The sequence below is a fragment of the Peromyscus maniculatus genome, chromosome 6 (genome assembly GCF_049852395.1).
Source record: "Peromyscus maniculatus bairdii isolate BWxNUB_F1_BW_parent chromosome 6, HU_Pman_BW_mat_3.1, whole genome shotgun sequence".
Classification (NCBI taxonomy): Eukaryota; Metazoa; Chordata; class Mammalia; order Rodentia; family Cricetidae; genus Peromyscus; species Peromyscus maniculatus.
In genome coordinates, this window is record NC_134857.1 from 25,384,720 (window position 1) to 25,400,149 (window position 15,430).

The window sequence follows — 15,430 nt, forward strand, 5'->3', positions numbered from 1 at the left end:
CTGGTGTTTTATGCTCGTTTGTAAAGTTTACACATTTTTGTAAATGTATTTGACTTGGAATTTCATCTAGAACATACATTTTCCAGCTAATGTACCGTTTCCCCACGTCTTTATGCCCATGCTAGCGGAGTGAATGGTTGCTCCCAGAATGTGCAGCAGAACTTGAATTTCATTCTACTTTCGAGTCCCATGCTGCTTCCTAGCACCGGGATTTTAATTGTCGGAGAGAGCTGGGTGGGGACTGCAGCGAAGAGGAAGAGCTGCACGAAGTCCTAGGTTCAGTCCCCAGCACAGCCAAATGGGGAGGGGGTTAGCCTTTCTCCTACCATGGCTTGAAGCTTTGTAGCCTATAAAAAGCTTTACTCTGGTTACCAAGGTTGCAAGAGTAGGTGGATAGGGAAGGTCATCCCAAGTGGTAACAGACCAGGGAAGGAGTTTAAGGAATTGTCTGTCATTTAGAAGCAAAGCTTGTCCAGCCCGATGATGTAACGAACTAAACATGGAGATGCTTCATGTGCCCCACAGGTGGTAGAGGGATAGCCCTTGGGTGTGTGTGTATGTGCTTGAATCAAGATAAGGTTTACATGCATACTTTAAGGCACTTTCCCTGTCCCGTAGCTTGGTACACGGTTTCATTCATTACTAAGGCATACTTGGTTTCTTCCCTTGACTCGGATGTATCATAAGGCCAGCTTTTTTGAAACCACTGGCTCTTGAAGGACCATTCATTGCATCTGGACCTAACGTTTTGACAAAACACCTGATACTGACTGAGGCGAGCCTTTGGCCATGAAGTTAATTGAGTTAAAACTGTCAATTCAAATGTCATCGTTGCAATTTGGAAATTTTAGATTTGGAAATCGTCTGTTTGAAAAGTACTGGAAGGAAGTGTGGTTGTCTGGTGTGTGTATGCTCAGATTGCCCAGGAAAAGGGTTGTCGTACGTTCCAGTTGTGAGGCGGCTGGAATAGCCTGTGCTGTTCTTGGATGGGGATTGTGTCCTTGTCAGGGTGGGGAGTGAGGAGGGGCTAGATGACTGTCTATAACTCCCCACCCCCCTCCACACGGCTCTCCCTGGTGGTTTAGTATTAAGGGCACCTGTTATGTCATTACAGTCAGTGGTCTGTCAGAGTTGGCTCTGTTTTCCCACAGGTTTATAGATTGGGTCGTCCCTAAAGGTTGTTGGGACATTGCAGGCAACATTTGAGTGGTTTGAGATGGCATTGAGAGGCTTGGCTTGATAGACGCACTGAGCATCCTAAAGGCCTCCCTTGCCCTGGGGCTCACCTGAGGGAACTGGCGCTGTGCACAGTGTTCTCTCCTTGCTCGCTTCCTTTCCCTCATGGCACTGGAGATTGCTTGGGAGCCCTCACTTCTTCAGAAAGCATATGAGCCTCATAACAAACAACATTGATGAGCCAAGTAGTTTCCTTGTAATCCCTTGTTTCCCTGAAAGTTTGCTGTGTAAACTTATTTCCTCCCTTTTCAGGCTCTTGCAGCATTCTGACCATGCATCTAGAAGTTTAGGGCTGGCTGAACACCTCAGTGGGACAGTGCTTTTCCCAGTGTGGCGTGACTCTAGGCTCGGCAAGGGAGTGTGAAATGTGGGTGACTGCCATGTTCGATAACTGCTGTGTGGCTGTTTGATTTCTTTTTCCCCTGTGCTGGGCATTGGACCCAAGGTCTTTTGATGCTAGGTGGTAAGTACTCTACCACTGAAACCTTCCCAGCCCCTGCTGCCTCTATGTTTGTGGAATGTATCTTGCACCGAGATTTTGTTGAAAGTGTCTTGTCATTTCTTGGACATTTTTCTGAATGAAGTTAGGCCTGGGAAGTAGGTGTATGTTTTGATTTTTTTTGGGGGGGGGGTGCGGTCGGTCGGGGGCACAGCTGGGGAGGTATTCTGCTTTCTAAATGCAGGCTTGGCCCTAAAGGCCCTTTGGCCTGCACCTGACTGTGACACTCAGATTTAGCAGGGTCTGTGTCAGACACTAACACCAGACCTTTTCAAGCCCAGGACTTGAGTGATGACGGGGGAGTTTCTACTCAACCCGAGCAGCAGAAGTGAAAACACTAGCCTTGGGACGGACCGCCGGGCCCTGGGGGAGGGGCCGCACATTTTCATCTTGGACTCCTTTATTAGCACTGGACCAGTGGTAGACACGGTGCATTCAACAGATGTTCAGAGACCAGTTTTGGTTTTTCTTCCGCGTTGGGGAAGAGCCCCTGGGCATCTTGTGGTCTAAGCAGGTGTTCTACCGCTGAACTAAAACCACAGCCCCAACACCAACCACACTTCCCTCTGGACCTGTCTTTATTTGCCTTGTTGCTCTAGGCTCTTCAGGTAGAGACGCAGTAAAGTGACTGAGACTGCTGAAGTCTCTTCATTCTTCGATTACTTTACAGTTTGCTGCTGGGGGTGGAACTCAGAGCCTCACACATACTGAGCCCCCCCCCCACCTGTCCTTGAAGTTGGGGTTCTAACTTTGAGTTCTTTGGGGCTATTTGCTAAGGAAATTAAGCCACAGTTTGCTCTCGTTGAATGCACTCAGTTGGAGTAACTGAAGCAATACCAAGTGTCGGATGTGCGAAGTTCCCTTAACCAAGACAGTTTCTGCACAGTTGTTTAAAGTGAAGGTTCCCGGGGTGGGGGTGGGGGGAGAATTCAGGCTGAGGAGCACATCGAGTCGTTTTTATTTCCTTCCTACTCCAGAGTGACAGAGCAAGAAATAGAGCCAGCTTAGCGGCTTCTTGAGGCTGCAGTGCCTGGTTTGCGTCTGTTCAGCGCGCTCAGACAAAGTTTAAATTTTCTCCGTTGCGCAAGGCTCTCTTTCCAAGCCTGGGCTCCGGGGCTGGTGGCTGGTACCTGGTGGCCTCCAGAGTCCCCTGAAAGGGTAGGGAGCACAGACTTGTGCGTGTTCTCTTTGGAGCTCGAGGTCCCTTTCCGCGTTTGAACTCTGGTGACTTTGTAAAGGTTTCTTTCTCTCCCTTCCTCTGCCTTCTGTCGTTGTATTGCTGTCTGTCTGGAGCGCTTGCTTTTCTGTTGGCTGGAAAATCAGAGAAGCGGTTTGTGGGAGGTTTTTCGTTACAGAGGGTCCACTGGTTCCCAGCAGGAGCCTGCAGGTTGGCCTTTGTGAGAAATTCACAGCATTCTGGATGGCACCTGTGTCTCAGCTGCTCACCACATCCTCGTGTTTGTTTCTTGCCTGTGTTAGTCCAGGACTTCTTAAGGACTGAGCATGTTGGATCCTTGCTTCTAAGCTGTAAGGCCCCTGCCCAGGATCTGGTAATTGATTCCTCTAGCCAGACATACCCAGTGTTATAGACATCACGTTGCCAGCCTGCTAATGGACGGGAAGGGCCAGTCAGAACTTTGGTGAAAGGGCAGGGAATCAGCACTCTAGGTTCTGTGAGCCAGCTTGGCCACCGTGGCTACCGCGCAGCTGTGTGAGAACGGCACGTGGACAGCAATTTGAATCTTGTATCATTTCCCCTTCACTGTTTCAGATATCTGAAAACAATCCATAAACGAAGCTCTACAACAGGCTGGTGACCTCTTGCCTCACACTAAGACAGTGTTACCTGTCACCTAACACCCACAAAGCCCTGAGTTTGGTCCCAGCACCACATAAAAGTAGGCATGATGGTATGTGCCTGTAATCTCAACATTCAGGAGGTGGAAGCAGGGGCATTAGAAGTTCAAGGTCATCTGAGGTTAAGGGAGTTGGAGACCATTCTGGCATATATGAGACTGTCTTAAAAGTTTGATAAATAGAGAGGCGGTCCTTCTTTCTTCCTTTCTCTGTCACTTGTCAATCAATCATCTTCAACCTTAAATGACTTTATTGTGTAATTTCAGACTGGAGTAACACTCCCTTCCATAATATGGAATCAGTGTACTAGAGTTGTGGTTTTAGGCTCCCTCTTGAGGGATGCTGTATGCCTACATAGTCACCTGTGTGAATAAGGGGTCCCGAGTGAGCACAAACACTCAGATTGGCTTCCTCCGGAGACGGAGGTGATGCCAAGCTGAGTGCATGTGTCCTGCCAAGCGGTCTGTGCCTGCTGCTCTGAGGGCTGGCTTCCTGTGGTGGCTAGGGCTATGGAACTTCTAATGTACTCTTCCAGCTCTGCCTTGGTATGCTCCGCTGGGCGGAAAGGCAGTGGCAGCCACCTTTCCCTTAGCTTGCCAGGAGCCATGCTTCATTTGACAGATTGCTGTTTGCATTGCACACTGCTGGTCTGCCCCCTGATAACACAGTGTGGCTTCAGTCTTCTAGAGAGGCTGTTCTCAACCCAGCAGCCCTCCAGGAATCTGGGAAGCCCAGGGTCCAGGACCCTCCCAACCTGGCAAGGGGGCTTTGGTTCAGCTTGTGCCCTCGCCTGCCCTGTGAGTTTTCTCTATGCTGCTGGCCCTCTCCAGGATTCCACGTGCTCTCTCTAAAGTTGGGACAGCGCCCCCCGTTTTTTTAATCTCTGGGGTCCGCTTCAGCTCTGCAGTTACGGCTTTACGGTTTTCGTTTGGGAACTTTCCTGTAGCTGTGTAGTTGTGTGAGGCCTTCTGCTTGAGCCTCATGCTTTGCAGACCTTCTGCGAGGTTTTCAGACCATCTGATGTTTCTGTAGCCATCTCAGCACGGCGTGCGATTGCGATGAAATGTTTGTTCTCACGTGGAACTTGTGATGTGACGTGCGTGTTCGCGAAGTGTGCTGTCTGGGTCTTGGGACACACACACTGCGAGTTTTTCTTGCTTTCTTTAGGACAGTGCTGTAAGGGTTTTTGGTGCCTTAACATCGTTAGTGGTAACTGATCGCTTTTGACAATCGGCTCTAATCAAGGACCAAAGTTCCTCAAAAGCAGCTGCATGTCAATCTGCACGGCATAATTGTCATTAGTTGTTCAAGCCTGGTTTCTGCCAAGGCTGCTTTGTATAACCCCAGTAAGAACATCTGTTTGAGCATTTAAAAATCTTTAAGTTACCCCGTACCTACTGTATCTCTTGCCTTACTCCACTGAGGGTGCAGTAGTGGGTTTGGAATCCTTCCCTACCCTTACCTTGGTTCATTCATTCTTTGCTTAAAACGTGATCCTTTGATCTCCTAGTGTGATAGAACCTGGTTCAGAGACCTCCAGGCAGAATGGAGTGGTAGCTTCTGAATGCTTTGGGAAATCAGCTTTTCTTTTGTGTCTTTCTTCCGGGAGCTCTCGAGAGAAGTCTGTAGTGCCCCGTCTGAGGCAGGGCGTGCATGTGTGCTTTCTGTCTAGAGCATGACTGGCCACTGCCCCCTTTCCTCAGAACCACCGTGGCCCTTTTCCATTTTCCTGAAGTTGCCCTGGAGTATAGGGTATTGTCTGAATCCCTTGCCCTCCTCCCGTATGTAAGCGGCCTCTTTCTTGTTAGAATTTTTATACCCGTAGCTTGCCTGCTGTAAGTCTGTAAGGGCACATCCTTCCATATGTGAGCACGTCTCTCAGGAAGGGATTCCCTGTGGACGGAAATAGGGCTGGGACGGTGAGGCCAGGGTGACTACTGATGCTGTTTGGCTTTGCATTCATCTACTTGGTGTTAAATGGGGTTAAGATATATCATGGCCCCAAGGCACCAGTGACCCACAGGGCTCCTGTCACAGCTGCTCTTACTCAGTTACCGCCCCCCCCCCCTTTAGTTTTGTTTGTATAGCCCAGGAGGCCAACCTGGAACTCCACTTTATGTAGCCCAGGATGGCCTTAAACTCCGCTTTGGTTCAGAGTCTTAATTGAGTGCTCCGTCATAGACCGGGGGTTTAAAGGATTGTCTTAGGTGTAAGCAGTGATTGAATCATTTATAAATTGGCAAGTGGGAGCAGCTTGTGATTTGTTCTGGAGCACTCATTTATACATTCCTTAAGATTCTCCTCCCAGCTGCTTTTCCTGGCTTTTAAAATCCGAGTTCAAGCTAATTGGTAAAGAATCCACGTGAGCTGGTGTTCACAGCTCCGGGGTGGTGGTAATGTTTGCGACACCGGATACAAGAGTGGGTACCGGCTCAGTTGTCCGAGTTCTCTTTCCGAGGATGCATTTATTGCTGACATCAACTCCACTGCAAGGCCTGATGGTAGCTTGGGCAGCATTTTCTTTAAAGTTTCATGCATGACATGCATTCTAAAAAGCTCATTTATTTTTGTAGAAATACTTAGATTGCAAGTTTAACTGGGGTCTAGTTAACTTCCTGATTGTTTTTGAATTAGGTAGAGCTAGATGTGCTATAGCTTTGCCTTTTGGTTAAAAATGGGAAATGTGTGAGCTGTTGGCACCATTAAACTGAGCATATGGATTAATTTTGGTAATTTGGGTATTTTATGCTCTTTTGTTTTAAAAATTAAGATCAGATACCACTTGATTTTTTTTTTTCCGCATTAATTTAGGGACAGGCAGGCAGGTTTCACTGTGTACTTCTGGTTGCTTGGAAAGCTGTACCTTCCTCAGAACAAAAGAAGGTGGCCCAGGAGGAGAACACGGAAGTAATCTGTTGGGGGCTCATTGTTCAACTTGAGAGTCAGTTGTCAAGTAATCCTGAAATGTGTGAATGTGGCTAACAGAGTAGTTGACATGATTTCAGCTTTGTGTAAGGCCACCTGGTGTTTGAAAGCACATTCCTTAGGAGAGTATGTTTTAGTGACAGGATGGAAGGACACCAATAAGTTTCACACTAGCATAACAGATGGTACTCCAGTGAAAGGTCAGTTAGATACCCGAGTGGTGAGTAAGGCGAGCAAGCCTGTGAGCATAGGCCACGACCATGTGAAGGAACTCAGCCATTTATCCAGGAGGTAATCTCAGTACATCATCCTGAACTGGGTGATATGATGGCTAAGGAAGTGTGTGGAGGTTTTAATTGAGTACCTTCTGGAACATCTTGCCAGTGACATAAATAACAATGGAGACGTAGTGCATAAAATTGACACTTTGCGGAAAAAGGCAGCCTTTTTGCATATGAGCCATAAGATAGTAAAATCACTGGGGTGTGATCCGTATTAGAACTGTGGAGTTTATGGTCTGATAAATGGTCCCTGCTTGTTCCAGTCCTGGCTGGTCTGTCTCTTCTGTGAGTCCCTTTCCCAGGAATAGTGTTGAATAAACACCCTCCGCATTCTTAATCGTGGGTAAAATTCCTCCTCCTCTTTCCCCAGGGCCACACTGGGGCCACTGAACTCAGTGACTCGAGTTCTGGATCTATTTTAGGGCAGGTCAGTCAGCTGCTGGCCCTTTCATCTCACTGCTTGGCCACTTCCTCAGTTTCAGTCAGAGGAAACTCCAGCTTGAAGGTTTTTCGGGACCTTGCTCTCACTGTACAGACAGTAGCTTCCAAAGTCTCCCCATCCAGGAAGGCAGCAGTCCGCAGCTTGTTCACACTGGAGCGTCCTCCCTCCTTGGTGCAGTTTTGAGTTGATGTGTAGGTAATAACTGCTTTAGTCCACCTGAAAGAGAGGGTTGAATGTATTTTGTCCTCTGAACTCTCGCCACAGCTGGCCAGATGTCTTGGCGCATCTCACCTTGCAGTGAACGGAGATGCCAGATGGCTGTTTAGTGGTCCGGCCAGGTCTTTGGCCAGCTACCTCTCCTTAGCTCTCTAAGAAGGACCAGTGATGTTCTCACTGAAACCTGACTTCCTGGTGCTCTTCAGGAAATTCAGTCCGCAGTGCCCACTACCCAGAACTTCATCTAGCTGCCATGTTTCTCACAGCAGTAGACTCTCTGGGCTCCTGGACATTGGATTCCTTTAAGTCAGGTCTGGTGGCATTGTTAAAAAAAGTCACTGTTCTGCAGAAACTGTAATCCTCGGGGGCACTCTGTAGGGAGCACAGAGGAACACTATGGCTGGTCGGCAGTTACTCTTGCACCTCAGAGTGCTCTGGTCCTTCCTCTCTGTCCTTGTCAGTGTGTTAAAGGAAGAGATCTTGAGGGAGTAGGGGAGGAAAGGCCAATGGAATACATGTCCCATGAAAGCAGAAATGGAGACTGTTTGGGGGGGGGGCGACCAGCAAGAGGAGGACGTTGGGGCGCAAATAAAAACAAAGCATAGCAACATAAGTATGGAAGGGCCATAATGTAACCCATTGCTCTGTATGCTAAATTAAAAAAAAAAAAACTGCTTAAAACACAGAAAGATAGGCTGGGTGGTGGTGGTACACACCTTTAATCCCAGAAGAGGCAGGCGGGTCTCTGGGAGTTCGAGGCCAGCCTGGTCTACAGAGAGAGTTCCAGGACAGACAGCCAGGGCTACGAAGAAAAACCCTGTCTTGAAAAACCAAACCAACCAAACAAACCCACCAAAAGATAAATGGGGGATGGCTCAGTGCTTTAGAGCACTGGCTTCTTCTCCAGGGCACCCAGGTTTAATTCTCAGATGCGCAAGGCTGCTCACAAGTGTCTGTAACTCCAGTTCCAAGCGGATCTGACACCCTCTTCTGGTCTCCTCAGCCACCAGACACAAGCAGCGGTGCACAGACATACATGTCAGCCAGACACCACACACATGAAATAAAAACGGAGCGTTCCGCTGAGTCAGTCCAGTAAAGGTCACCTGCCCTTATGTTCGGGCACTAGCTCGGCTGGCTGGGCTTTTGAGCTAAGCTTACGAAGTCGATTTAACTAGAAGCCCTTTCCTGAAGTTCCCTCAGAGGCTTTGGCACGGATCCTTCCTTGTTACTCCACTGGGCTGTGTGCTGCTCTGGCCTTGACCGCATCTTCTTCTCTCCCTGCAATACTTGTTGTGGTCCCTTCACAGTCTGCCGTGGTCATCTGCTTGGAAGAGATTCCCCTTAATGTCTTTTCTTTTCCATTATTATTATGGTTACTTTTTTTTTTATTACAAGTGTGTATGTTCATGTGTCTGTGTGTGCATGTGTATGTGTATGTGTGCATTCGTGTGTGTGTGTGTGTGTGTGTGTGTGTGTGTACACACAGTGCCTGCATGTGTGCGCTAGTTCTTTTCATCCACCATGTACGTTCTGGGCTTCAAACTCAGGCCTCTTAGGACTTGGTGGCAAGTGCCTTTACTTGATGAATTATCTTGATGGCCCCAAGTGTGTTTTTTTGAGAGAGGATCTCCTTATTGAGCTCTGACTGGCCTTAAGCTTGGAATCCTGCACCTGCCTCCTGAGTGCTTGGGATTACATGCATGTGCCACCGTGTCCTGCCCGTTAACTGTTCAAGTAAATGATGATCTTGCACAGCAACTTAACAAGATCCAAAGGAGGGAAACTGTGGAGCTGAGTGGTGCAGGATGAGCTGCATGGAGTTAGATGGAGGGTGATGTTGACGTCTTTGAACTTAGCCCTGGGGAAGAGGGCAGCCGAGCAGCACCCTTGCCCAGGCTGAGACCTGGGACCCAGATGGCGGCTTTATGGCCAGAGGCCTAGCCCGTCCAAGGTGTTCTTAGGATGGATGCTTGGGTACAGCTGGGAAGGGTCTGAGAAGCCAGGTTTATTTCCTCCAGGGCAGGTTGCAGTTTGGCCTTCAGTGTGGACTGGAGAGGGAGGTTTGTTGGTCTTGAGGACATCTGAGGGCCGCTTCCTTTCCTGTCATTGGTTGTGGGGAGGGAATCGAGGTGTTTTAGTCTCTTTCCTGTTGCTACAGTAGAATACCTGAGGCTGGGTAAGTCAAGGGCAGTAGATGTTTATTTATTTAACTTCTGGTTTGGGAGGCTGGAAAGTCCAAGAATGAGGGGCTGCATCTGGAGAGGGCCTTCCTAAAAAGGTAGAAGATAGTCCATGGTGAGTGAGCCGAACTGGCCAAGTTCACTTCTGTGATACCCAGCGTGGATGTAGAAGAAGTATTTATCCAGTCATGAGGGTTCTGCCTCGGAATATCTCCCATGAATCCCCACACTCCCTCAGACATGTTTTCTTTTTCAGGGGTGAATTCAAACCATAATAGTGGTCGAAGACTAAATCCATAATGGGATTTGACAGTTACACAATGTCAATCATTAAACTCTGGCAATCACATATAAATAAGAAGAAATATCTAGGAGCTGTTGCCATGGCTTAATTGTTAACAGCACTGGCTGCTCTTTCAGAGGACCCGGACTTGAATTCCAGCAACCACATGGTGGCTCACAGTTGTTTGTAACTCCAGGCCCAGGGGACCCCATGTCCTCTCTCATGATCTCCTCAGGCACCAGGCATGCACGTGGTGCACACTCATATATGCAGACAACACACCCATACACACTAAATGAAAAAAGAAAAAAGGATTTCTACTGTAAAGGGAAACACCAAAGTCTTGAGTATGGAGAGGGTGTCCCGAGGCATATGTAGAGATGTGCTTTCTGGCTCCTTCACCTTGGTGGCGATCCTTGACTCTTTGAACCTTCTGGGTTCATATAGACTCTTGTGTTCACCACTGTTGAGCACTAGGGATGCTGGATCTCTGTTGTGTGCCTGCATTCATTGAGTAGGCCAGAAGCTCCCCGAAGCCCGGCCCCGCCTGTTCAGGTCTTTGTGGGTGCCTCGCCTGCTGTTAGGTGTCTCGGCTGCCTTCTCTGGAGTGCTGTGTGTGAGTAGCCCTTTCAATTGATTATCACTTAGCTCCTTACCATCTGTGTAGGTAGCAATCAGCAAGTGCTCCCGAAGTCAGGAATAGTGACGCAGAGGCTCCTTCTTGCTCTGTCTGGCTTTTAGTGGACAGATGCTTGCAACCTGTGAGTCCCCTGTGTGTGTTAAAGATAGTAACTCACACTTTGATTTTTCTGATACAGTAAGTAACCCTGGGTGAGATAAATCAGCCCGATGTCAAGGTTGAAGTACATTAGAGCCACAGAGGAGGGGAGTTTGCTGAACATTAACCCCCACCCCGCCACCCACAGGAAGAGCACACTGTTCTCAGCTCTATCACTCAGGGTCTTTCAGGGCGGACAAGAATGGACTTCACGAGAAGGAAAATACTAATTTTACTTGTACTTCAGAATATCAGTCTCGCTTGGGGTTTTGTCTGAAAGCTGGGAGGAAGGCATCTACATGGCCAGGGATTCCGAGTCCCAAGCCATTCTGTTTAGGGGGAAGAATTGAGTCAAGAGGGGGCAAGCCCTGCTGCCTTGTTCAGCAGGCAAGTTCTCTGGGCCTTCTCTTCTGCTCCCGAGGTGGTGAACGTCCTTCAGGCTGGGCTGCATGGCACTGTTACTTAAGGAATTCCTCTTTAGGTGGTAATTTTCAATTTTTAGAAAACTCCTTCTAACCTATGAGGCTTTGCAGAGCTGAAGCTGGTGTGAGGAATGAGAGGTGTTTCCTCTTTTCTCTGTGCCCCAGGGGAGCAGGGGTGTCTTTCGAAGGTTGGAAGAGGGTGTGGCTGTCAGCACACACAGGTGGCAGGGGAACCCGTCATTGCAAGTGGGGAGTGTGTGTGTGTGTGTGTGTGTGCGCGCGCACGAGTCATGGGAACTTAGGGCACAAGTGGTCAGGTTGTAGGTTGCTGAGTGTCGGGAGTTATGGGTGAGATATCTCTGGGGAGGATGAATGGGTGGATCTTGGGATAGTGGCGGCCCATTCTGTGAATGGAGCTGTAGCCCACAGACCGTGTCTCTGGAGGTGGCTGTTGACTCCATTTGGACTCCTGGTGTTGACAGTAAATTCCTTTACTGGTGTGTGACTGCACATGTGTGCCTTAGAGCTGTTTGTTGGCAACAGGGTTTCTCACTGACTGGCCTACCAGGGGGTCCCGTGGGGTCTTGCTGTCTCTGCCCACAATGCTGGGGTTACAAGTGAACCCTGCCTTTTAATGTGGGTTGTGGGTATTGAAATGATGTTTGCACTTTGGCTACAAGCACTCTACCAGCTAAGCCATCTGTCTCCGAAGTCCCCTTTAACTGGTCTAGAGAATCGGTTGGTAAAGAAAAGCCCACAGACTTTAAATTGGGTGGATTTCTCTGGAGGATCATATAAAACATTGCATTAAAGTTCAGGAGTCTAAATATCTGAGTGAATCATGTGGGTCCATTATTGCAGAAGGGGAAACATACTGCCCTGTACTATGGCTCTGAGAAACTCAGTACCCGCTCACGGTCACTTAGTGGTAGCCTGTGAATTGTTGACAACAGAAGTCTCAGGATAAAGGCAAATAAACTTCATTTGTGTGCGTGTGTGCGTGCTGTATGTCACATTAAAAAAAAGTGAAGACACCCCAAAGGTATTAGATATGGAGATAATAAACTATTGTATTATTAAGAGATTTATTTTTAATTATGTGTCTGTGTGTGGCTATTAGCACATGAGTGCAGGTGCCCAAAAAGGCTGGAGCCAGAGTTACAGATGATAGTGAGCAGCCCCTGGTGGGTTCTGGGTGTACTTCCTCACAGAGCTTTTCTCCAGCTCCTCAGATGCTGTTCTTTAAAAAGAGCAAACATTTTTAAAGGACTAAATAAAGGAAACGGGGGTTTGGACTTTGAGGGAGTCAAGTTGTGGGAAGTTGACCTTGAAGTTTGAATGAATGGTAATTGAGGGTTGTGCATGATTAAGAACTGTATGGTGGGACACCTTTATAAGTGAATGTCCTTGGTTAGGGAATTTATGTCTTGCTGTTGGTCAGGGAGGGCGAAGGTAACTCAAAATAACCCTTAGACCAGAGTGGCCTCTTTCAGCCCCCCACAGTCTGGTGTTCTCTGCCTCTTGACTGCCCTTTTACAGGTCTGTTCAGAGAGGAGCTGTGGGTTTTTAATCAGCACATTGCTGTGGGGCTGTCCACACCGCTCCTCTTGCTGAGTGTTCACTGGAAACAGACCTCATTACACACGTGCAAAGGTTGGTGGGATGGCTAGGTGAAGGGCTACCATTCTTCCGGCTTGAAAAGCTTTCCATTTTTGGGGGGAGTCGTTGATCTGGCAGTATAAGATCATGGCCCCACAGGTGCTAAGCCAGTCAGTAATTTTAGTTTGGAAAAGCTTTTTAGTTTTGTTGAAACAGTGTTGATTTCTCTGTACAGGTTCAGTAACTGTCCCTGTAATCTCTGGCCGCTGCCCTCTTTCATAAAGGTAGTATTTTTCTTAACTGAGATGTGCTGGAGCCCTTTACTGAGCTATCTGGAGGCCTGGCTGGGTGGGCTGGTTGTGTGTGTGTATGTGTGTGTGTGTGTGTGTGTGTGTGTGTGTGTACACGCGTGCGCACTTTGCCTGATTTTTTTTTTTATTAGTTGAATTTGTTCATGCTTGCCCTGAAAAGATTTGGGTAATAAGGAGTGTGAGTTTACTATCCAGAGTGACCTTGGGGAAGTCACTGTAAAGGGACAGAAGGGGAGGGGTCTGGATCAGCGTTCCTGTAGTCCCCTCTAGTTCTAGCTGTGGACCTCTGAGGGGTGGGAGATGGCGCCTGTGTCTCCCCATTACCCCACTGGTTCTTTCTAGAGCCACAGGTTGTTACTTAGTTCATCTTAGCAAAATTTGGGGCTCGTTTGCACAGAATTTGCCGAAGAAGCCTCATGATGCCCAGTGCAGTGTTTCTAAGGCAGCATGAGCCCCAGCCCCGCCCCCAACATGCACATAGAACATGGGGCTGTCTGGGGAGGGAGCACTGCTCCTTGCTGTGGACTGTTCTCTGCAGTCCTCCCTGCCAGGGCCCAGGAGACTCCTGGAGTAGTTGTAGTGATGTCTGGGGACTGTGGAGGGAAGGGTGGCACCTCTGGGGGACCTGCCCACATGTGACTTCACCCCTCCCCCGACTGACTCTTAACCTGGTCTGTTAATGATTTCAGCTAATTATGTGTCTTTGGTCTTTTCACTGTTTGCAATTCAAATGCTCCTCGAGGCCCTGTGTTTGCTTTTGTTTGCGGCATCCTGGCTGCCATCTGAAGCACAACTTGATGATCGCCTGTTACCGGCTTGGGTTAAGTGCTGTCTCATTGCTTTGCAGGCTGCCTGCTGTCTCCCGGGGAGATCATGAAACGAGGTCGCCTTCCCAGCAGCAGCGAGGATTCTGACGGCAATGGCAGTAAGTCCTGGTTGTTGTTCTCGGAGGAGCCTGCTTGGGTTTGGGTCGGTGCGACAACAGGATGTTCCAGTATAATGCTGTAAATAGCCAGGGCCTTCTGCATGCCAGGCAGGTCGGAGAAAGGCAGGGCCTGGAGAAACACCTCTGAGTGCCATACTGCAGGGCTGTAACCAGATCTTTGCCGGCAAGGTTGGCTGCAGGCAGGCCTGCTGCAGGCTCCCTGTGTGTTACTCAGGGAGAAGAATTCCGGTCCAAGAGCCACCAGTGTGTCTGTTTTCATTAAATGTCATTTATGGCACCTCACATTGCTCTCTATGAAGAGGGAACTTAATCCAAGCCAGGTAATTATTAACTAGCTCAGCCTGCCCGGGGCTCCGAGGGCAGATGGAGGACTGCCTAGTGTGATGTGAGGGTACCAAGTCCAGGATCTTCAGAGATGGCACACGAGTCCCTGCCCTGTCCCGGGTTTAATACCGTCACTGTCTGCGTCTCAGCTCTCTGGCAACCTCAGATTTTCATAGTGCAGCTGAGAACCAGGGGTTAGTTGGCTTCCAGGCAGTCAAAATAAATGTCACACGGTGTCTGTGTTAAGGAGCTAACAGACTGCCGAGAGAAGCGCTCCCTGCAGACTGCAGAAGGGAATTTTGTACCTAGCTCAGTGCCTGCACTCTAGCCCATTAGCTTAGGTTTGACATTACACATTAAACTCTGGAAGCCTTGAAAGAAAGCTTGCTGTACTGTGAGGCGGGAAGGGAGCCAGGCCTGCTTTCTAGGCACTTTGCCTCAGACATTAAGAACAGCTCTGATGTGAACACAGCTATCATGACGTGCTGTAGAAGTGGTATGTAGGAACTCAAGAGAGGAGGTCTGGGAAGAACCAGGCAGGAGGCGGTGTTTGGGCAGGTCCCAGGGATGAAAAGCTTTGGCCACATAGGGTTGTTTGGCTGCCTGATGTCCCAGGCGGTCAGCATGAGTTTGGTTATGCTGCTGTGGGGGCCACGTGGACAGCCACGGACAAGGTGGGAGCGCTATAAACCTGAATCAGCCATGCAGATTTTGACTGTCCGACCTGTGGCTGTAGCTGTGGGAAGACATGGAGCAGTGGGTATAGAACCGAGTGAGGGTGATGGTGGGCCGGTGGTGTGGAGCTGAGCTGTGGCCAGATGTGACCACCAGCTGGGTGAGAGACTCAAGGGAGCTCCTGTGAAGGGGAAGTGGGAATCAGGGGAGGTAGGAAGTTGTCTCCAAAGGAGGGTTTTTCTCTTATTTCCTAGGGGGCCATTGAGGTTTCCACCATACATGCAGGCAGGTAAAGCCACCTGTGTGAGCTTGGGAACACCAAGTTGGGTGTGAGGCCCTCGACTCCTGCTTTTTAGTTTTCTGGCAAAAGTTCGGTGTTTTTTTTTTTTTGTTTTTTCTTTGACTGTCTGTGACGCCTATCAAAGTGCCTTAACCTGCCCCTGTCTCCTTTTG

General features: G+C 48.9%; 1 protein-coding gene across 8 annotated transcripts in view; it reads left to right on the forward strand.

Moving 5' to 3' along the window:
* Jade1 (jade family PHD finger 1) overlaps window positions 1-15,430 on the forward strand; it is a 64,447-nt gene that overhangs the window by 11,227 nt on the left and 37,790 nt on the right. For all 8 annotated transcript variants that reach the window (XM_076574035.1, XM_076574037.1, XM_076574038.1 and 5 more), the window contains exon 2: window positions 13,880-13,957. In XM_076574035.1, the coding sequence (XP_076430150.1) occupies window positions 13,906-13,957 (52 nt within the window). In that variant the 5' untranslated portion in view covers window positions 13,880-13,905. The remainder of the gene's footprint in view (window positions 1-13,879; window positions 13,958-15,430) is intronic.